The sequence below is a fragment of the Bufo gargarizans genome, chromosome 2 (assembly GCF_014858855.1).
Source record: "Bufo gargarizans isolate SCDJY-AF-19 chromosome 2, ASM1485885v1, whole genome shotgun sequence".
Classification (NCBI taxonomy): Eukaryota; Metazoa; Chordata; class Amphibia; order Anura; family Bufonidae; genus Bufo; species Bufo gargarizans.
In genome coordinates, this window is record NC_058081.1 from 108,050,045 (window position 1) to 108,073,601 (window position 23,557).

The 23,557-nt window shown below is 48.4% G+C and overlaps 1 protein-coding gene across 1 annotated transcript in view; it reads left to right on the plus strand.

The window, feature by feature from the left end:
• DPP8 (dipeptidyl peptidase 8) overlaps window positions 1–22,832 on the plus strand; it is a 44,411-nt gene extending 21,579 nt beyond the window's left edge. Inside the window, exons 12-20 of the mRNA XM_044279387.1 lie at window positions 6,466–6,545; window positions 7,739–7,891; window positions 8,114–8,249; window positions 8,370–8,515; window positions 8,928–9,074; window positions 9,225–9,377; window positions 12,707–12,849; window positions 13,298–13,409; window positions 22,360–22,832. Of these exons, the coding sequence (XP_044135322.1) occupies window positions 6,466–6,545; window positions 7,739–7,891; window positions 8,114–8,249; window positions 8,370–8,515; window positions 8,928–9,074; window positions 9,225–9,377; window positions 12,707–12,849; window positions 13,298–13,409; window positions 22,360–22,482 (1,193 nt within the window). The 3' untranslated portion in view covers window positions 22,483–22,832. The remainder of the gene's footprint in view (window positions 1–6,465; window positions 6,546–7,738; window positions 7,892–8,113; window positions 8,250–8,369; window positions 8,516–8,927; window positions 9,075–9,224; window positions 9,378–12,706; window positions 12,850–13,297; window positions 13,410–22,359) is intronic.
• Window positions 22,833–23,557: the final 725 nt, after the last annotated feature.

Here is a 23,557-nt window from a genome sequence, read left to right on the forward strand (position 1 = left end):
CCCTCTCCAGCTACTGTCACTTCTGTGCCAGTGGCTGAAGGGGCGGCCCCAGCTGGATGGACAAGAGGGTGAAGACATCACATGGTGAGGTGGCTAGTGCAGCCATTCCGCTCCCCCGCTCCCCCTCCCTCCCTCCCTCCCTCCCTCTCCCTTCCTTGTGACTTCCTCCCCTCCGCTCTGTCTGTACTCCGTTCTGCTGACCTTGTTGCTCCGACTCTGGGGCGGCCTGTCGGCGGTGCCTTAATGTTACTTGTCAGTACTAGCGGCGCTCATGGGAGGGTTGTTAGGAGCGGCCGGGTCTTGTGATCGCCGTTCGCGCAGGGCCGCTATTCTACAGGCCCCTGTCTTTTCGGCTCCTGCCTTTCGCTTCGCTGCGGCGTGGGACATGTGGTGATTGGATGCGCGGATTGAATCGCGCTCGCGCGCGAAATTGTGTTTGGCGGGGGGCGGAGTTTTTTTCGTTGCCGCGTCCTGCTGGTTTTCAGTCAGGGGCCGGATGTTCTTCTTCCCGCGCCTCACTGGTCCCGCCTCCTCTCGTGCCTGCGTGATTCTGTGATCCTCACTTCAGAACGGACCACTGCTTGCCGCCGCTGATCTGCTGCTGCTGCCGCTGCCGTTCTGCTCCTCTGTGACCTGGTAGGACTGTTGACCCTTTCCTCCACTGCAGCCCCTGGCCTGGACGCAGTTTTTTTCCACCAACATGTCTGACCCCTTAGTGCCTGCGGGACCCTGGTATCATACCTGCACCGCATGTAAGGCGCCCCTTCCTCAAGGGCAGCCTGACCCGCATTGTTCGCTTTGCAAAGACCCATCGCAGGGTCCGCCGTCTGTTGTGTCACCCCCTGGCCTGTTGGATCCCCCTGACTGGGCTAGATCCCTCTCCCAGGCTGTGGTTAGTCTCACTAGCGTTGTGGGCCGACTTGCAGATGTGTTGCCCTTGTCGCAGCCGGATGATTCCCCTGCTGGGCCCTCCGGGTCCGCTGTCCTGGCCGACCCGTCTGAGTCTCTCTCTGCAGGCGATTCCTCCAGAGTCCGCCAATCCCAGAAGCGGTCTAGGGCGGATCACCGGTCATCCTCGGATGCCTCGGTATCCCCCCCAAGGGTGCGTTCTCAGTCGGGCCCTTCCTCCTTGCAGGATTTGCCCTCTGAAGGGGAGCTGGTTGATTCCGATTGGGATATGGATTCGGCGCTGCCTTCAAAGCTGGCTTCCGCTGTGGGCCACCTCATAAACAGTATCCGTGATACCTTTAAAATTCGCGATGATCCTCCTGATCCTGAGAAAACCAGTGTTTCCTTTTTTCGCCAGAAGCAGGCTTCAGCGGTTTTTCCTCTCCATGCTGACTTTTCGTCAGTGGTTTCTAAGGCCTGGGCCCGTCCTGATGCACGGTTTACCCCGCCAAAAAAGTTAGATGTTTGTTATCCGTTTCCGGCGGATTGCATCACAAACTGGGCGTCTCCTCCTAAGGTCGACCCCCCTGTGGCCCGTTTGTCCAAGAGCACGGCTATTCCCGTCGCAGATGGTTCTTCCTTACAATCCACTGAAGATCGTCGTATAGAGGCCCTTACAAAGGGTGTCTTTTCGGCCTCCGGATCCGCGCTTAGGCCAGTCTTTGCTTCCGCTTGGGCGGGTAAGGCGGTTTCAGAATGGGCATCTCAGCTGGATCTGGAGCTTGAATCTGACGTCCCTATTCAAGACCTCCGTGCCCTGGCTCAACTTATCGTTCAGGCTGGAAAATTTGTATGTGAAGCATCCCTGGATGCAGGGGCTCTTATTGCCCGTTCGTCTGCTCTGGCCGTGGCGGCTAGGAGAGAGCTTTGGTTAAAGGTTTGGTCGGCGGACGCCGCGTCAAAGCGGTCTCTTACTAGCCTTCCTTTCTCTGGTGCTCGTTTGTTCGGAACCCGTTTGGATGAAATCATCTCGGAAGCCACGGGGGGGAAGAGTACCCATCTTCCCCAATCCAAGGCTAGGAGCTCCACTCGTGGTCGTCCCACCTTCCCCCGTTTCAGGTCTTCTCGTAGGGCTTCCGCTCCTCGCTCCGCCTCTGGTCCGTCCGCTAACCCTGTCCAGGACAGGCGTAAGAAACCCTTTTTTCGGACCCAGCCCTCCTGGCGCAAATCTCAACCTGCTCGCGCTCCCGCGACCAAGCAGCCCCCCGCCTGAAGGTGCGCCCCCACCCACCCGGGTGGGGGGACGTCTCCTCCTGTTCAGGGACTTCTGGCAGGCGCACGTCTCCGACGCCTGGGCTCTCGAGGTTGTGTCTTCCGGATACAAACTCGAGCTTGCGTCCCTTCCCCCAGTTCGGTTCTTTCGCTCTCGGGTTCCCCGGGATTCCCGAGGGGCGGCCGATTTCTTTGCTGCCGTTCGGACTCTTCTAGACAAAGGGGTCATCATCCCGGTTCCTATGGGAGACAGGTTCAAGGGGTTCTATTCGAACCTTTTTGTGGTCCCCAAGAAGGAGGGTTCGGTGCGACCCATTCTGGATCTGAAACGGCTGAACCGATTCCTTCGTCTTCAGCGGTTCCGGGTGGAGTCTCTCAGGTCGGTGGTGGCCTCTCTGGAACAGGGGGAGTTCCTGGCCTCCATCGACATCCAGGACGCCTACCTTCACATTCCAATCGCACGGTGTCATCAGTGCTTTCTGCGTTTTGCAGTGGGGTCCGAACACTACCAGTTCGTTGCCCTTCCCTTCGGGCTGGCGACGGCCCCTCGTGTTTTCACGAAGGTCCTGGCCCCGGTCCTCGCCTTACTTCGCTCCAGGGGAGTTTTTCTGCTTCCATATCTGGACGATCTCCTAATCAAGGCGCCTTCTCTGTCACTGACTTCAGCCAGCGTGGATCTCTCGCTGCAGACCTTGCGCCAGTTTGGTTGGGTTATCAACCTACCCAAATCCTCTCTTGTTCCTTCCCGGCAATTGGTCTTTCTGGGGATGCTGCTGGATACCGATTCTGCGGTGGTTCGTCTTCCGTTGGAGAAGCGCCTGCTCCTCCATCGGTCGGTTCGGAGCCTTCTGTCCCACCGCTGTCCTTCTTTCCGGTTCAGCATGCGGGTCCTGGGTCAGATGGTGTCCTGCTTCGAGGCGATTCCTTACGCGCAGTACCACTCCCGCACCTTTCAGACGGCCATCCTGTCCGCTTGGGACAAGTCCCAGGAGAGTCTGGATCGGCATTTTCCCCTTTCCCCCCAGGTTCGCTCCTCTCTCCTCTGGTGGCTGCGGACCCCTCTTCAGGGGAAGTCCTTCCTGCCATTGACTTGGCTGGTGATTACCACCGATGCCAGTCTGCGGGGTTGGGGGGGAGTGTTTCCTCCCCGGTCCGTCCAGGGCACTTGGTCTCCGTCGGAGTCCAGACTGCCGATCAATGTTCTGGAGCTGAGAGCCATTCTTTTCTCGCTCCGACACTGGACTTCGTTGCTGCAGGGTCGCCCTGTTCGGGTCCAGTCGGACAATGCCACGGCTGTGGCGTACATAAATCACCAGGGGGGCACTCGCAGCGCGGCGGCGATGAGGGAGGTGTCTCTGATCCTTCGCTGGGCGGAGGTTCATGTTCCGGCCCTTTCGGCCATTTACATTCCGGGGGTGGACAATTGGGCGGCGGATTTCCTCAGTCGGACGACGATCGACCCGGGGGAGTGGTCTCTGCACCCCGACGTCTTCGAGTCTCTTTGTCTCCGTTGGGGTCGTCCGGACGTGGATCTCATGGCCTCCAGATTCAACCACAAACTTCCCATCTACGTGGCCAGGGCCAAAGATCCGGACGCTTACGGCGCGGACGCGCTCGTCCTCCCCTGGACGGAGTTTTCGCTCCTCTACGTGTTTCCGCCCCTGCCTCTTCTTCCGCGGGTCCTTCGGAAGATTGCGGCGGAAGGCACGCCAGCAATCCTAATCGCCCCGGACTGGCCGCGTCGTCCGTGGTACGCCGACCTTATGTTGCTTCTGGCAGACGCTCCCTTGCCTCTGCCTCTCAGAGAAGACCTCCTCTCTCAGGGGCCGATCTTCCACCAGCATTTAGGGTCGCTACGTTTGACGGCGTGGCTATTGAAACCGCGGTCCTGACGCGGCGGGGGTTTTCGGCTGACGTGGTCCGTACCATGATTCGTGCACGGAAACCGGCCTCGGCCAGGATTTATTATCGTACCTGGCGGGCCTATTTGGCTTTCTGTGAGGCCTTGGGGACTCCCCCTCTGAGGTTTTCCCTTCCTACGGTCTTGTCTTTTTTGCAATCTGGTCTGGTTCTGGGCTTGGGTCTCAGTACCCTGAAGGGTCAGATTTCGGCTCTTTCGGTTCTTTTTCAGCGTCCGCTGGCTCCGCTCGGTCCGGTTAAGACCTTTCTTCAGGGGGTTGCTCATTGTGCTCCCCCCTATCGCCCTCCTGTTCCTGCTTGGGATCTAAACATTGTGTTGGCGGCTCTCCAATCTTCCCCTTTCGAGCCTCTGCGCAAGGTTTCCCCTCGCTTGTTGTCTTGCAAAGTTTTCTTTCTCGTCGCTATCACGTCTCTTCGGCGTGTGTCTGAGTTGGCGGCTCTTTCTTGCGTGGAGCCCTTCTTGGTTTTTCACCAGGACAAGGTGGTTCTCCGTCCTGTTCCGGAATTTCTTCCGAAGGTGGTGTCCGCCTTTCACCTGAATGAGGATATTGTCCTTCCTTCTCTGTGTCCGACCCCGTCGCATCCCCGGGAGCGGGAGCTTCACCGTCTGGATGTTGTTCGGGCTCTCAGGATCTACCTGGATGTGACCAGACCCTTTCGGCGTACGGATTCTCTGTTTGTGGTTCCGGAGGGTCCGCGCAGGGGGCTGGCGGCGTCTAAGGTGGTTGTTGCCCGCTTTCTCAAGATGGCTATTGTTGAGGCTTACCGTGCTCGGGGCAGGGATCCGCCCTTTGGTGTTACCGCTCATTCTACCAGAGCGGTCGGGGCTTCCTGGGCTCAGCGTAATCGTGCCTCGGCTGAACAACTGTGCAAGGCGGCCACCTGGTCTTCTTTGCACACGTTCACCAAGTTTTACAGGGTGAACACTTATGCCTCGGCGGATGCTGCTTTGGGCCGCTTGGTCTTGCAGGCGGCGGTGCCTTAATGTTTACGGTGCCTGGTTCGCTTTTGATTGTGGTCCCTCCCTGTTTGTGGACTGCTTTTGAACGTCCCAAGAGTTCCTGTGTCCCCCAAGGAATTGGGCGAGAAAACGAGATTTTTGTATAACTTACCAGTAAAATCTCTTTCTCGCTCTTCCTTGGGGGACACAGCGCCCGCCCATTATTTTTTTGTTGGCCTTCGGGTGTTTTTTTCGGACTTGTTGGTATTGGTTTGGTTACTCCTTGCCTTTGTCTTGCACTACTTGGGCACATAACTGGAAGTCTCTCTCTCCAGGCTGAGGGTATAGCTGCTGGAGGAGGGGCTTAACAGTCTTTTACTTAGTGTCACGCCTCCTATGGAGATAAGCTATACCCAAGAGTTCCTGTGTCCCCCAAGGAAGAGCGAGAAAGAGATTTTACTGGTAAGTTATACAAAAATCTCGTTTTTGTTGCAGATGCCATACTGATGCATTCTTTTCTGGGGTTCCATTCATATTTTTTGCGGATCTGTGTGACTGCTCTGCAAATTATATAACATGTCCTATTGTTGCCTGTATTGCGGAATAGAATAGCCCTTTCTATTGATGGAAGTGAGGGGAAAAAAATGTGGATTGCCACTTTTTTTTTTTTTTTTTTTTTTTGCAGCATATAGAATTTTTTTTCTATTAATACTGTAAATTCCACACTGCATAAAGTCTTAAATCGGTTATTAGTCATGTGCATACGGTAAATACAGTAAGTGTAGTGTGTGTTTTTTTTTTTTTTTTGTATATGGAAGAACATTTATTTTATATCCAATAATTTTTATTTTGTAACCTTTAAGGGATTCTTGTTTGAAATCTTTATTATAACCTTTATAATGTATTGGCCTGTATGCCGATCCATTACCTCTGTGGCGTTGGGTATGTACACAGGCTGTTATTAGGGCGACTGTTGGTGTGCCCTGACAGCAGACTTGGTGTACAGACAGCCCTGGGTTCCCCTTTAGGTCCCCAGGGCTTAGGTTTCCCCCCAATCTGTGATGGACGATTGTTTCCCAATAACATGGATTGGGAGTGGAGTCCCCTTTGATCATGCTGCAGTCACTCTTGATTTGTGGCAATCAAAGGTTTAAATGGCCACACAGGGAGCAACTTCTGAATCGGCTGCTTAGCGCTCATTAGATAACAAAGTACCCGGTCCAGGGCGGCATAGGACACTGTCCTGTGCAGGGCTTATTCTGCAGCACTGGAAACACACATGGACTGTCATTAAGAGGGTTAAAGTTGTTGATGCTCCAGCATTTCTTTGTGATATTTTCCATTCTTTTCACTGCAACATGGTTCACCTAGATATATACTCGGGTGGAGATGCTTACCATTTAATGTTACAGCATCTTACAATATGAGACCTCTTGTACTTTTAGGTGACTTCAGATGCCCCGTAAAGGAAGAGGTAGCTGTGACCAGTGGAGAGTGGGAGGTTCTTGGTAGACATGGATCCACTGTAAGTTTACATAACTACTGTTCAGATTATTTATTTTTTATTTAATTTTTTTTGTACAGCTGATCTTCTCAGGCTGGTTTCACACACTGCGGTTTTGTTTTTTGTGTGTCTCAGAGGGGGCGTTAGTGTGCAGTTAAATAATAATGTATGCAATGTGTTTTTGAAGTTACGCATCATTTTTTTTTCCCTGTGAAGCATGCACTGGAAAGTCTGTATAGGACTGGAAAAATGCCAGTAAAAATCCATGTTAAAATATATAAAACGCCAAAAATTCTGTGCATTTTTTTTCAGCAAATTTTATTGGTTAGGATTTTCAGACTTGTCATTGTTTGCAAATCTAAAAGCTTAAAGGGAACCTGTCGTGTAGAACATGGTGTCTGAGCTTCAGGCAGCATGTTATAGAGCAGGAGATGAGCAGATCGATTTATATAGTTTTATGGGAAAAGATTCAGTGTAGCCTGTTTTTCATTCATTTACATTCTTGCTTGTTTGTGACTTTGAAGTCCAGGAGGCGTTCCTATCAGTGATTGACAGCCGTCCCTCTATGACTGTGTATACAGAGATAGCTGTCAATCACTGATCGGACGCCTCCTTGACATCAAAGCCCAGAATGAGCAGGAATTTAAATATGTGATATACTGTGTTTAGCTCCTTCTGCTCTGTAACATGATGCTGGCAGATAACATTGGATTTTTTGACTGGTGACCGGTTCCCCTTAGGCTCATGCACACGAGCGTATTTTCTTTCCGTGCCTGTTCATTTTTTTGTTTTTGTTTTTTTGTTTGGTTCCGTATACGGTCTGCAAAAAAAAAACATTCATTTCAATGGGTCTGCAAAAAACCCTGGAAGTTACAAGTTGCATTCTGTTTCCGTTCCGCAAATGTCCTATTGTCCGCATTAGGGGCAAGCTGTTCCGTTCCGCAAAATACAGAATGCACACGGACGGTCGTGTGCATGGGGCCTTAAGTTGTAAAAGTTCAGACTGAGAAATGTTACAGGTCTGTCTCTTCAGCTTATTCTTCGCCTTGTGATTGCTGAGTGAGACCGAAACATCAGAGAGAAAAAATTTCGGTTTGAGATTTGGAAAAGGGAAAATGTGTTGAGGCTCGCTCTCAAGAAAAAGTTGCAGCCCTTGTTTTTAAAGTGTGCATTGAAGGCTTGTATGGTAAATTGAAAAACTCTCAATTCTTCAGATTCGGGTAGATGAAGTCAATAAACTGGTCTATTTTGAAGCCACAAAGGACACTCCTCTAGAACATCATCTGTATGTTGCAAACTATGAGACTCCAGGAGAGGTGAAGAGACTCACAGATCTTGGCTTTTCCCATTCCTGTTGTGTTAGTAAGGTAAGCTTTTATTTTTTCCCCCTTTCTCTCATGTCAAGTTTTTGTAAACTGCATTAAGGGCCCTTGTTTTTTTTTTTTTTTTTTTTTTTTTTTTTTTTTAGTTTACACCTTTTCATTCAATGTTGCCGCCCCTTTGTTCAGACATTTTGCAGTCCTGACATTTCTGTGCAGTGTTTTTTATGAAATGTTTCTGAGCTGATCTTGTGTTCTGCTTCCATTCAGCACTGCGATATGTTCATTAGTAGATACAGCAGCCAGACCCTCCCACATTCAGTGCATCTTTTTAAAATCAAAGGCAACGGATCTGATCCAACACAAAAGGATAAAGATTTTTGGGCTACTCTTCTGGAGTCACCAGGTGAGATGGAAATTATATTATATGCCGATTTGCCATTGTAAATCTTTTCCAGCATTTTGCAGCATTGATTTGTTTTTTGCTCCTGTTGATACTCTAATACTGTCATTTTTTTCCCCATAGGGACCGTTCCTGGGTACATAGCCCCAGAGATTTTCTCTTTCCCCAGTAGGACAGGATTCACTCTTTATGGCATGATGTATCGACCTCATCAGTTGCAGCCAGGGAAGAAGTACCCCACTGTTCTCTTCATATATGGAGGTCCACAGGTAAGAGGTCCGTCTTCATATGGATATGAGTGGTATGAAGTATGAATCTAGAGCAGGGATACACAGCTGGAAGGCCGCAGGTTGAACATCCCTGATCTAGAGGTAAACTTTCAGCTGACCTAAACATGCATGTTGACGGTGAGCTTGGCGAAGACGCTATGTGCTTATTGTGTGTCCGGCTGTCTGGTGTGAATGGAAGCTGAGCTGCAGTACCCTGGCATGGTGGATGGAGCCTTCTGCTTCCAGCTTTGTCCATTGTGACGTTTCCAGAACCGACAGCTGGTTGATGGGGTGCTGGGAGCTGGACCCCCACCGATCTGATATTGATAACTTGTCAGTATCTAAAACGTAGGCAATTCTGCTTTCTTGTAAGAGATTACAGTTTACTGTATTCAGTATTTTTTATTTTTAGGTTCAGCTGGTTAACAACAGATTCAAGGGCGTTAAGTATTTTCGGCTGAATACCCTTGCATCATTGGGTTATGTAGTTGTTGTTATCGACAATCGAGGTTCCTGTCACCGTGGACTAAAGTTTGAAGGAGCATTCAAGTACAAGATGGTGAGAAAATGCTGTAATGTAGTCGTAATGGCTTTGTGTCTCTTTCCCAATGCAACTTTAAATAAGTAAGCATTTATCGGTTATTAGAAAAAGAAACTCGCCATGTCAAGATGTCCCAGTGCATAATCAATCTTTTGTATTTCTCTGTAGGGTCAAGTGGAGATAGATGATCAGGTGGAGGGTTTGCAGTATCTGGCTGCTAAGCATAGTTTCATAGACCTTGACCGAGTTGGTATCCATGGCTGGTCATATGGAGGCTACCTCTCGCTAATGGCTTTGATCCAGAAACCTGATATTTTCAGAGTAAGTTCCTATAAAAACTGTAGCGATTGCTGCATACTGATTTACATAGAACTCAATATTAGTGTTATGCCTTAAAGGGGTATTTCCTTCTCACACGTTTATAGGTCCAGGTCTCGCCTCTGGGTTCCACTCCTATCTTTAGACCAGTCCACTCTAAAGTGAAGGAGAGCGCACTGCACAATCACAGCCACCCTCCATTTACTGCTATAGAAGGTCCCAAAGTGGAGAAAAGAGAAGTGGCTGTGAATATGCCATTCATTTCTATGGCACTAATGAAAATAGCTTGGCTATTTTCTGTATGCCCATAGAAGCAAATGGAGAGTGCATGCACAATGAATATGAGCTTTTATTCTGCCAGATTCTGTTTCTGCAGTTGCCCAGGAGACCGTGCTTTACTGAGAAATGTTCTCTGCATTGAGCTGCTTCACAAACACTTTGCTCTGAGTGACAGCTGTAGCTAACAACCAGGAGACCACTACAGCGTTTGTCCTGAGCAGTGGAGAGAGGTTGTGAAGCAGCGTAAGGCATAGAGGAGATGCTATGAAGCACCGCCTTGAGGACCCTTGAAATAGCATAACCTAGCAGAATAAAATTTCAGATTATCACTACTAATAATAAAAGCGGCATGTTTGTACTGCACTCACCCTGCATAGTGCTGTCAGAAGTTTAGCAGGGTCAAAACTGCTGACTCCTCTTAAAGGGAACCAATAACCTGGATTTTGGGTATAAAGCTGAGGTCTTGAGCTGCTAGATCGCTAGCACATCCGCAATATCCAGTCTAGGGTTGTTGCGGGTATCGAAATTTCGATACCCAATCGATACTTTTGTCCCGGTATCGATACGATACCGGGATTTCCGTTTTTTCGATACTGGGCTGCGCTTCTGCGCAGTCTAGTATCTCTGAACATGAGCGCGCTGCTATCGGCGCGCTCATGTTCTCTCTCAGCAGCACGGGGAGAAGGAAGCTGTCCTCCCTCCCCCTGTGCTGCTGCTGCCGCTGCCACCAATGAGAAGCGAGGGGCGGAGGAGGGGCGGCAATGAGAAGCGAGGGGCGGAGGAGGGGCAGCGCCGGCAATGAGAAGCGAGGGGCGGAGGAGGGGCAGCGCCGGCAATGAGAAGCGAGGGGCGGAGGAGGGGCGGCGCCGGCAATGAGAAGAGAGGGGCGGAGGAGGGGCAGCGCCGGCAATGAGAAGCGAGGGGCGGAGGAGGGGCAGCGCCGGCAATGAGAAGCGAGGGGCGGAGGAGGGGCAGCGCCGGCAATGAGAAGCGAGGGGCGGAGGAGGGGCAGCGCCGGCAATGAGAAGAGAGGGGCGGAGGAGGGGCGGGCGCACTGCGCCACCAATGATAGGATTATTTCAACACAGAGCTGCGCCCAGCGATGCCCCAGCACTCACCATTAGTCCTGGGCGCCGCTCCGTTCGCCTGCAGTGCCCCATTACTGTCTCCTCTCCTGCTCCACATGCTGCTGATTACTATCGGAGCGATGGGAGGAGACATCAGCTTCACTAGTAGGCGTTCCTTCTCCCTGCGCTGCGATTGGACAGCGCTACAGCCAGGGAGAAGGAACGCCCACTAGTGAATCTGATGTCTCCTCCCATCGCTCCGATAGTAATCAGCAGCATGTGGAGCAGGACAGGAGACAGTAATGGAGCACTGCAGGCGAACGGAGCGGCGCCCAGGACTAATGGTGAGTGCTGGGACATTGCTGGGCGCCGCTCTGTGTGGCCTGATAGTGAAAGTCTGGACTCATATACAGTAGTCAGTCTTTAACACATACAGGAGGCGGGTGCCGGCAGCAGAATCGCATTGCCGGCACCCTGCCCCTGACAGGGAGCTGCGATCAGCGGCAGTTAACTGCCGCTGATCTGCCAGTACCCGCCTCCTGTATAAAGAGGTAGTTATCATTGCCCCCCCCCCCCCCCCCCCCCTCAACCCACCCATCCCATTAAAATCATTGGTGGCACAGTGTGCCGGCCCCTCTCAACCCCCCAGTATTAAAATCATTGGTGGCAGTGGCCACAGGGACCTCTTCCCCCCCCCCCCCCCCCCCTCATTGGTGGTGCAGTGGCAGCTTCTGATCGGAGCCCCAGCTGTGTAAGCCTGGGGCTCCGATCGGTTACCATGGCAGCCAGGACGCTACAGAAGCCCTGGTTGCCATGGTAACATCCCTGATGCTGTGTGCACAGAGCAGCAGGGACAGTGTGGAGTCCTATTCACCCTAATAGAGATCTATCAGGCTGAATAGGAAAAGGGATGAAAGATCCCAGGTTCTAGCCCCTAAGGGGAAAATAGTCATTAAATAAAAAGTGTAAAAAAAACAAACAAAAAACACTAAAATATGAAGTATAAATCACCCCCTTTTCCCAATTTCACATATAAAATATTTAAATAATAAACATATTACATCGCCACGTCAGAAAAGTCCAAACTATTAAAATATATAAAAAAAAATCTAGGTGGTGAATGCCGGAACAGAAAAAATAAAATAAAAACTGCGCGATTCGCCATTTTTAAAAATGAGGAATGCACGTGGCTTTTTTTGTTAATTTTTTTCGCGTGGTATCGAATGGTATCGAGTATCGCAATACTTTTTCATGGTATCGAAACCGAATCAAAAAATTGGTATCGCAACAACTCTAATCCAGTCCCCATAGCTCTCTGTGCTTTTATTGTGTCAAAAAAAGATTTTATAGATATGTAAATAAACATTAGATGAGTCCTGTCTCCTCCATGCTTGAGAGGAGTCCAGCGTTCTCGGACTATGAGCCCAAGACCGCCCTGCATTCTCCAAATCTCCTCCTTGCTCCCTGACGTCACAAAGCTAAAGCACCGTAATCTCGTGATGCGCGGGCTAGTGCATGCGCAGTTCCTTCCCTGTGCTGGCATCAGCCTCAAGGGACGAACACTATGCCAACACTGCGCTTGCACATCGCGAGATTACAGCGCTCTAGCTTTGTGATGTCGGGGAGCAAGGAGGAGATTCGGAGGATGCAGGGCGGTGCTGGGCTCCTTCACAGTGGGTGTGGCTGGGCTCCCGAAACGTTAGTAGCCTCATTTACAGATATATATAAAATAGTTTTTTTGACACAAAAAAAGCACACAGAGCTATGGGGAATGTATATTGCAGATGTGCTAGTGGCCGTCTAGCAGCCCATGTCCTTAGCTCTATACCCAATCCAGGTGACAGGTTCCCTTTAAGCTCCTGAGCTACCCCTAGTGGTCGGTGCAGGCATACAGAATTGTATTATTATGTAATTGATATTGCGATTATTCTATTTGCATGTCTTTTTACCTAGATAGTGGTAGTAACTCTTGTTTCTTTATTCCAGGTAGCTATTGCTGGAGCCCCCGTAACACTTTGGATCTTCTATGATACAGGATATACAGAGCGGTACATGGGTCATCCTGACCAAAATGAACATGGCTACTACCTAGGCTCTGTTGCAATGCAAGCAGAAAAATTTCCCTCTGAGTAAGTGCGATACCCAGTTTATCTAGGACAGACAGTAACAATGTGCATAGAGCCTTTTCATGGGCGGTATACATCAGAAAAAATGAACAGATTTACAGCTCTGTTAGCTATGACATATGCCATTGTGTGTCATCCATAGGGCCATTTTTATTTTTTTATGTGACGTTTTGTCTGATACTATCCTGTAAGGTTGAAAGCAAAGATATATTGACGCATACCACCCAAGTGGGAACTAAAGGGATGCTGCTTGGCCTACTTGAATGAACCCTATGGATATGGTTAATGTATTGCAGGAAACCTTTTCCAGTATATATGTTAAAAATAATTCACTGGTTGTTATTAAGATTGCATCTTTTAGACACCATGCTATGTTAATCACAACTTTACACTATGATGTGTTCCACAATTATGTAGATCTTCTTCTTCTACTTTTTTTTGTCTATTTTAGACCAAGTCGTCTTCTTCTATTGCATGGTTTCCTAGATGAAAATGTTCACTTTGCTCACACAAGCATCCTCCTTAGTTTCTTAGTGCGCAGTGGGAAGCCGTATGACCTACAGGTGAGTACTGACAATTCTATTTAGGCTACTTTCACACTGGCGTTTTGGCTTTTCGTTTGAGATCCGTTTACCCTAATGCATTCTGAGTGGAAAAGGATCCTTTCAAAATGCATCAGTTTGCCTCCCGTTCAGTCACCATTCCGCTTTGGAGGCGGACACCAAAACGCTGCTTGCAGCGTTTTGGTGTCCGTCAGACGAAACTGAGCCAAACTGACCCGTTCTGACACACCATGTAAGTCAATGGGGACTGATCCGTTTTCTATGACACAGTCTGTCACAATAGAAAACTGATCCGTCCTCCATTGACTTTCAATGGTGGTCAAGACTGATCTGTCTTGGCTATGTTAAAGAGAATACAAACGGATCAGTTCTGAACGGATGCAGACGGTTGTATTATCTGAACGGGTCAGTCTGTGCAGATCCATGACGGATCCGAACCAAACGCGAGTGTGAAAGTAGCTTTACCATGAACTGTCTCCGCTGCTGGTGTTACTGAATGTTTTGTTTATCAAAGGGAACCTGTCACCTTGAACATGGTGTCTGAATATATATATATATATATGGGGCTCTATACCGGAAAAGAACTGATCAGGCATTTCCCCATGCATTCTGAATGGAGAGTAATCCGTTCAGGATGCATCAGAATGTCTTCAGTTCAGTCATTTTGACTGATCAGGCAAAAGATAAAACCTGGTTTTATCTCAGGCGGGAAAAAACTGAAGACTTGCCTAAATGCCTGATTTAAAAAAAAAAGTTTTTTTTCTTCCATAGGAATGTATCAGTGCTGGACCCGTCCTTCTGGACTGCGCATGCGCAAACCGAAAAACCGGAATTAGACTTACCGGTAATTCAGTTTCCATGAAATCACCATGACGGGCCATTGAGGAGATTGACCCATGACCTCTGTGGGGGCAGGAAACAGAGAAGAGGTTAAATTGCCCCCTCCCACCACCGCACCTCAGTGTTCCAAAGATATCAAGTGCCAGAAGTGTCCTAGTATTTCCCAGTATTACACCATACCAGAAAAATACCGGTGAAAAACAAAATTTCAACAAAAGAAGGGGAGGGAATGTATGGGCCGTCATGGTGATTTCATGGAAACTGAATTACCGGTAAGTCTAATTCCGGTTTTCCCATATCATCACCATGACGGCCACAAGGAGAGTTATAAAATTATTTTTTATGGGTGGGGGCAACCGCCTGGAGAACCTTCTGACCAAAGGAGAGGCCAGAGGTTCCAGACAAGTCCAAACGGTAATGTTTCACAAATGTGTGAATACTAGACCAGGAGGCGGCCCTGCATATATCATCCAGGGAGGCCCCTGCTCTTTCAGCGAAGGTAGTAGATACAGCTCTGGTAGAGTGGGCTCTAATATTGGAAGGAGGATCCAGATTCTGGTTCTTATAACATAAGGTAATAGTGTCCTTAATCCATCTTGCAATGGAGGATTTTGAGGCCCTGGATCCCTTATTCCTTCCAGCAAATTGGACAAGCAGACTGTCAGACTTCCTGAAGTCCCTAGTGGCTTCCAAGTATCTAATAACTGCACGCCTAACGTCAAGGAAATGAAATTGCTCTTCTTCCTGATCCTTGGGATTGTTGAAGAAGGATGGAAGTAGGATCTCCTGGACTCTGTTGCGGTCTGAGGCCACCTTTGGCAGGAAACCTGGGTCTAGTTTAAGCACAATCTTATCCTCAGTGATGGTAAGGTATGGTTCCCTAATGGAGAGAGCCTGAATCTCTCCCAGTCTCTTGGCAGAGGTAATTGCTATAAGAAAGGCAGTCTTGAATGAAAGCAACTTGATTGAACAATCCTCCAACGGCTCAAATGGGGAACACATAAGATTGTTGAGAACTAAATTTAAGTCCCAGGTTGGGCTGCGGGACCTAAGTGTGGGTCTCAGTCTACGTGCAGCTCTAATGAATCGTTTGATCCATCTATGGTCTGCCAGGTCGGAATCAAAGAAGGCGCTCAATGCCGAAACTTGAACCTTTAAAGTGGATGGAGAAAGGCCCATGTCCAGGCCCCTTTGTAGAAATTTCAGAATTTTCTGGATACTGGGCCCCACGGAATTTGGATTTTCCTCGCCCGACCATGAGCAGAATCTCTTCCAGATCTTCAGGTATATCGCGGAAGTGACCTTTTTCCTAGAACATCTCAGGGTGGCTATAACCTGGTCTGACAGGCCCTGAGACCTTAAGAGGGAGACCTCAGGATCCAAGCCGTGAGCTTCAGGAACTCCGGATGAGGATGTAGCAAAGGACCCTGGTATAGGATGTCCCCCCTGAGTGGGAGTCTCACTGGTTCGTCTATTGCTAGCTTTAATAGAGGGGCGAACCAACTCCTCTTGGGCCAGAACGGAGCGATCAATATTACCGTGGTTCTCCCCTCCTGAATCTTCTGAATGACCCCCGGGATGAGCGGCAATGGAGGGAATGCGTACCCTAGATCCCAGCACCATTTTAGGGAGAAGGCGTCTACTCTCCAGGGATGGTCCCCAGCATTTAGGGAGCAGAATGTTTGCACCTTCGTATTTCTCCTTGATGCAAACAGGTCTATTGTAGGAAGCCCCCATCTTCGGGTTAGCATATTGAAGACCTCTGGGTTCAGTGCCCACTCTGTATGATCTATTACCTGTCTGCTCAAAAAGTCCGCTTCTAGATTCAGGGATCCCTTCAGGTGCATTGCTGAGATGGACTTTAGTTCCTTTTCTGCAAAGGAGAAGATCTCCTCTGAGATACTCTGGAGTCTCCTTGATCGAGTACCCCCCTGGTGTTTTAGGTAGGAGACCACAGACACGTTGTCCGATAGGACCTTCACGTGCTGATTTCGTATCAATTGCTTGGCGGCGAGAAGGGCTTCTCTTACTGCATACAGCTCCCTGAAATTTGAAGACTGAGCAGATATCAGACGCTTCCACGTTCCTTGGAAATAGGCTCTGTCGATTTTTGCTCCCCAACCGGATTGGCTGGCGTCCGTGAAGACGGTAATCGACGGTGATCTGATCCATGGGACTCCCTGGGACAGATTCCTCTCCTTCGTCCACCATGAGAGGGACTTCTTTACTAATCCTGGGATTGGGAGCTTGGAGTCCAGAGAACCCTTCTTCTTGTTCCAGTGGGACAATAGCCAGGTCTGAATCACACGGCAGTGAGCCTGTGCCCACTCGACCGAGGGTATACAGGAGGTTAGGAGGCCGATTAGGCTCATTGCTTCCCTCACTGAGCATTTTTTCCCCCGTTGGAAGTGCCTCACCTTGTTTATCAGGGACTGGATTTTGCTCTGTGGAAGAAAGGTTGACTGAGTTACGGAGTCTAGAGTAACTCCCAGATATCTCACCTTCTGGGATGGAACCAACATTGACTTGGGTTCGTTCACTATCCAACCTAGTTGAGATAGGCGGGACAGAAATACTTCCAGGTCCGACAGCAGGAGATCTTTTGAGTCCGCTATGACTAGGAAATCGTCCAGATATGGCACTATATTTAATCCCTCCTGTCTGAGAGGGGCTATCATCTCTACCACAAGTTTGGTGAAGAGCCTTGGAGCGGCTGAAATCCCGAAGGGCAGTGCTATGAACTGGAAATGACTAATCCGATTGGAAGGGTCTAGGACAGCAAATCTTAGAAACCTCTGGTGATCTGGGTGAATGGGGACGTGCAGATAGGCATCTTTCAGGTCGATCGAGCACATAAATGCCCCTCGCTTTATCAACGGCACTAAGGATCTGAGAGACTCCATCTTGAACTTCCTGTAAAGAATAAACTTGTTCAGTTGTTTTAAGTTTATGATGGTCCGGAAGTCTCCTTCCTTTTTCCTTACTAAGAATAGGGTTGAATAGTACCCCTGACCCCTCTGAGATGCGGGGACCGGGATTACAGCACCCTTCTTCACCAAGTCCTGGACTCCTTGAAAGATGTTTAGGTTGGAGAGTCTGGTAGGCAACCTCGTGATGACGAATCTTGCAGGGGGGAGAGAGGTGAACTCGATCCTGTAACCTTGCTGAATGATGTCCAGGGCCCAGGGATTTCTTGATGTTAATGACCATGGACCCAGGAAATCCTTCAGTCTCCCCCCTACAACGGCGTCATGGTTTGTCCTCAGATTTGGACTGGGGCTTGAGAAGGAAGCCCCTTCCTCTACCCCCTTTGGGATAAGACCAGCGGCCTGACTTGCCTTTCCCTCTAACAGACTTATTCTGTCCGCCGTAGGACCGAAAGGACTGGTTCTTCCTAAAGGACCTTTCCTCTGGGAATCCCTTTTTCTTGTCGGCCGCCTTCTCAAGTGTCTCGTCTAGGACCGGCCCGAATACATATTCTCCTGAAAAGGGGATGGATATCAGTTTTAGCTTAGAGATTCTATCGCCCGACCAGGACTTCATCCACAAAGTCCGACGAGCCGCATTGGACAACCCTGCCTCCCTAGCACAGAATCTGATAGACTCAGCAGATGCATCTGCCAGGAACCCTGTAGCTGATTTGAGTAGCGGTATGGACTGCAGGATCTCTTCCCTGGAGGTCTTCCTGCTTAGGTGGTTCTCAAGTTCCCCTAACCACAGGTACATAGACCTGGCTACCGATGTTGCCGCAATGTTGGTCTTGATGTTAAACATGGAGGCCTCCCAAGCTTTCCTTAAAAGGGCATCTGCCTTTCGCTCCATGGTGTCCTTCAATTGGGCAGCATCCTCAAACGGCAGGGCAGTTTTTTTGTTAACCTTTGCCACCTGCACGTCAACTTTAGGGGTCCCGTCAAACAGCTTAGACTGAGAGGGGTCGAATAATAATCGATTTTTAAACTCTTTGGAAATCCCCAATCGTTTCTCAGGTTCTGACCATTCCTCCAGAATCATTTGTCTAATGTGTTCGTTTATGGGGAAGACCCTGGATTTTTTCACCTTGAGTCCCCCAAACATTTCGTCCTGAATAGAAACGGACCTAGGGGTCTCTTCAATCCCCATTGTTGCTCTGACTGCCTTTAACAAGTCATTCATCTCCTCCGAGGAAAAATAAAACTTCCTATTATTTTCGTATACCTCCCCCTCAGAGAGAGATGGATCATCCTCCCACTGCGTGGAGGTAGAAGCTTTATCGCCTGCGTCCTCAGATCCGGAAGAAAAAAATCCTGGAACGCGGACGCTTGCGAGAAGGCTCGTCCTGGGGATCAGACTGAGCAACTCTAGCGGCCCGAATTTCTTCCTGAACCACCGATCTGATATTTTCCATAAGGGACGACTGTTCCTCCTGGATTACATCAGAAATACATGCTTTACAAAGCTTCTTTCCATAATCGTCAGGCAGTTTCCTTGCACAAGAGATGCAGCGAGGAGGTTTTTTAAGCTTTTTTTGCGCCTCTTTAGCCTGAAACAGATATGGAAATAGCGGTATCAGAAAATAAGGCTCTTGGCAAAAAAAGAATATCGTGCCATAAGACAAGCGGATCCCCAGAGGGATACTTACAGGAGGCAGAGGGGGAGCATCCAGCTCCATAACAGTTTGTACCTCAGGACCTGACATTCTGTAGGGTAAAATGCAGCTGCAGTACTCACAGACCTCAGATCAGCGTCCTTATGGCAGCTCCCGCCTTTTATTCAAACTGCTCTGCTCCTGCGCTTTACTTCCGGGTTGCGGCCGAACCCGGAAGTGACGTCACCGACGTCGGCGTGCGCACACGCCGGCCGCTACCAGCCCGACCCACAGGGGAGGAGGAGGAGGAGAATTGCGGCCCGGGAGCAGGCTCCAGACCAGCCGGAGCGAGTCCTCCCGATACCCCCCAGCCCAGCATGAGCACGCGGCCGCCGGCGGACTGGGGGAGCTCCGATGAGCCTCAGGTAACCAGGAGGCCCCTGGAGACAACGAAAAAATAATAAAACAAAATCCTATCTTCATCTCCCTGCCGCCGCAGGGAGACTCTTCTCTGACCCTGGCCACAGTGGGGACAGGAACACTGAGGTGCGGTGGTGGGAGGGGGCAATTTAACCTCTTCTCTGTTTCCTGCTCCCACAGAGGTCATGGGTCAATCTCCTTGTGGCCGTCATGGTGATGATATGGGAAAAAAAAGGTGAAAAAATTAAATGCCGGATCCATTTTGCCAGATGACACCGGAAAGACGGATCCAGCATTTTAATGCATTTTTCTGACCAGGCATTTTTAAGGCTGATCAGGATCCTGATCAGTCTTACAATGCCATCAGTTGGCATACGTTTTGCCGGATCACTCTGCCGCAAGTGTGAAAGTAGCCTTACTCACTTATTTTTTTTCATTACTAGCTTATTTTATTCATTTACCTCCCTGCTAATTCTGGGCTTTGAAGTCCAGGAGTCGGTCCTGTCAGTGATTGACAGCTCTCTCGGTATGCACAGTCATAGAGGGAAGGCTGTCGTTCACTGTTAGGATAGCCTCCTGGACGTCAAGTCCAGAATGAGCAACTTTGTAAATGACTAAGTTACAAAGTTTATACTGAATCTTTTCCCATAAAACTATATATCAGTCTGCTCCACTCCTTCTGCTCTATAACATACTGCTATCAGTTCAGACACCATGTTCAAAGTAACTGATTCCCTTTAATCATATAAAAAACTGTTTAATGGCAGTATAAAATAATCTGTTTAATTTGCAGGGAACCTGTCAACGTGGAAATGCTAAATAATTTGCAGGCAGCATGTTATAGAACAAGAGGAGCTAAGCAAAATGATTTATTTGCTTTGTGGGAAAAGATTTAGTAAAACTTGTAATTCATTTAAATTCCTGCACATTCTGTGCTTTGAAGTCCAAGAGGCGATCCTATCAGTGATTGACAGCTCTCTGTATGCACAGTCATAGAGGGACGTCTGTCAATCACTGATAGGACCGACTCCTGGACTTCAAAACCCAGAATGAGCAGGAATATAAATGAATGAAATACAACATACTGAATTTTCCTATAAAACTATACATCAATCTGCTCAGCTCCTCCTGCTCTATGAACTGCTGCCTGCTGCTTAGACGCCATGTTCAACGTGACACGTAAATTAGTTAGTTGGGTATTTTGTTCGTTTTCGCTGGGTTGCAGGAAACTGAATGATGGACACGATGGGGAGGCTTTCCTTTATCTTGTAGAAAATTTGATAGGGGTTTTCTATAAGTTAAATACTGACCTATTAGATTGACTCTCCCTAAGATCAACTGTTTGCAGGAGCTGCTGTGTGCTGGAACCAGAACAGTACAGCTCCATACAATCTGTAGTGGCAATGCCTGGTTATTGCATCATGGCTCCTAGCTACTTGACTGTAAGGAGAGTGATATAGAAAGTTAAAGGCTATGTACACATTCAGAGTCAATTTTTATTTTTTATAATTGCATTTAACTTATTTTTGTCTATAAAAATCATTTTGAATTGGCCTTTATTAAAAATATTGAGCTGTTCAGTCACAAAGGGTTAACTGTTTTTCTAACTGTGTGACTAGTACTTTCACTTTGTGCCGGTCATCTAATTACCCTTATTTCTACGGGTACTTTCACACTTGCGGCAGAGGGTTCTGCCTTCCTTGATCCGGCAATTCGGACGCAAACTGATGGCATTTGTCAGACGGATCTGTCTTAATGCATTGAAATACCGGCATTCCTGTAAGTGATCAGTATTTTTGGCCGGAGAGAAAACTGCAGCATGCTGCGGTATTTTCTCCGTCCAAAAAAAACGTAAGAGGGACTGAACTGATGCATCCTGAACGGATTGCTCTCCGTTCAGAATGCATTAGGATAAAACTGATCATTTTTTTCCGGTATTGAGCTCCTGTGACGGAACTCAATACCGGAAAAAAAAAACGCTAGTGTGAAAGTACCCTAAACTACTGAGAGGTTATAAACGCTTATTTAAGCCGCATTCTTATCAGTAAGATAAGGATTGAGCTATAATGAGTGCTCATGATGTAAGAGAGCAAAGATAAGGAGCCCGTCTGCTCCTCAGATGACTGAAAGAACAAAAAATCCACAGGCGGCTAGTAGAGCATGCCAGCTCTGTACACAAAAAAAAATTCCCAACTGTTAATAAAAACCAATTTAAAAAAATCATTTTTACCTCAAAATAAGTACAATGCAGTAATAAATAAATAAAAAAAAATGCCCCCAAAGGCATACATGGCCTTTAAAGGGGTTGTGTAGGGGTTTTAAATTGATTACCTATCCTCAGGATAGGTCATCAGTATCTGATAGGTGGGGGTCTGACACCCAGCACCCCATGCCGATCAACTGTTTGAAGAGGAGGGGATGCTCCATGCGAGCGTCGCTTCCTGGTCATTTCACTGTGCGTCATCTTCTCTAGATCGGTGGCACAGTGTAATTACAAGTACTCGCTCCGCTGAAGTGAAAGGAGCGTGTACTTGTAATTACACTCACTTCTGAGACGATGTGCAATGTAATGAACAAGAAGCAGCGCTCACACCGAGCGCAGCCTCCTCTTCAAACAGCTAATCTGCAGGGGTGTCAAGTAAAGGACCCCCGCCCATCAGATATTGCTCATCTATTCTGAGGATAGGTCATCAATATAAAACCCATGCACAATCCCTTTAAACTGTACAAATTTTCAGTAATTTTCATTTACTTAAAGCGATGGTGCCAAGTATCGATTAACTGATTTTTGGGGGTCTGACTACTGGCTGCACCACCAATCCTCAGAACAAAGGTTCTGTTCACTCATCCTGGTGGAGTGACGGGTCAAGCACGGGCTGTCCCCCTCCATTCCTTCCTTTTTGTCTTGCAATAGATGGCGTAGTATAGAAATCGGTCACCCCCAATTGATCAGTTTTCCTCTATCCTGTACATAGGGAATAACTTCAGTACTTTGCACAATCCCTTTGAATAATACGTTTTTTTAAATGTAATGCAATCCATTGCTACCTTCTTTACATTGATCTTAGTGCAGTAATCTGCAAAGGGACGCTAGTAATGTAATATTTTTTATTTATTTGTTTGCAGATCTACCCTCAGGAGCGTCACAGTATTCGGGTTCCTGAATCAGGAGAACATTATGAACTGCACCTCCTGTATTATCTGCAGGAAAACCTGGGGTCTCACATAGCAGTCACCAAAGCCTTGTGAGCACAGTGTTAACGGTGGTCAGCTTGGGCGTGGGAAGTGCAGCACCCCTGCTACCGCCATAGAATGGCACCTGTAGGCCCCATATACACTGCTTGGTTCTAGGCTGACCGTCAGAGAAGGAATTGAAGGCATAATCCCTTTGCTACAGTGATATCTCACAACAGTCGACCAGTCAAGAGGATAAATCATATGAACCATAGTTGGGAATTGTGATTCCCAACACCCACCCCCAACACACACACACTCTACTCAATATGGATTTATTATCTTATTTTTATTTTTATTTTATTTTTTTAGGCCGAATGCAAACGACCGTGGAACACAGACGTGAGCGGTCCGTGGTATCCCGGCCTGGAATCCTGCTGAGCAGGAGCGCACGGCGTCATTGTTTGCTATGACACCGTGCACTTCGTGCCGCCGCTGCAGTACAGTAATACACTGGTATAAATCATCCAAGTGTATTACTGTAGTGCAGCAGCAGCAGCACAAAGCGCACGCCATCATAGCAACCAATGACGCCGTGCGCTCCTGCTCTCAGCAGGATTCCAGGCCGGGATACCACGTACCGCTCACATCCGTGCATTTGGCCTTAAGTTTTTCCCCTCTTCTCCCCAATATCTCCAAATTTTAGCATGAATTTATGAATTTAGTCTGTCAGTGCCCATCAACTGAATAGCATGTGTACTCTCTGTGGCCATGCTTTAATATGTGATCCAAGAAAATTCTAAGCAGGGCTGTGCGTGACTAATCTATCTGGGTTCTCATTCACTGTGAGGAATGGCGGCTGCAACTGGGTACACTTCAAATTCCCCTTGAATTGAAAAGCATTCCTAGGCCTATTGGGTTACTGAGTGTTTGCCTATGATCTGACGAGCACCATGTTTTTTTTTTGCAACTTTCGGAGTGCCTTCTATGCCTCTCTATCCACTCCTCTTCTGGTCCTGACAGTTTTGATCAATTATGGGTCGCTTTGCATGCATTGACAAATTCTACGGTATTGTTGATCCTTTTCACTGGTCATTATACACCTCCATGCTCCACAATACAGCTTAACTGGGGAAAAATGCTACTTATC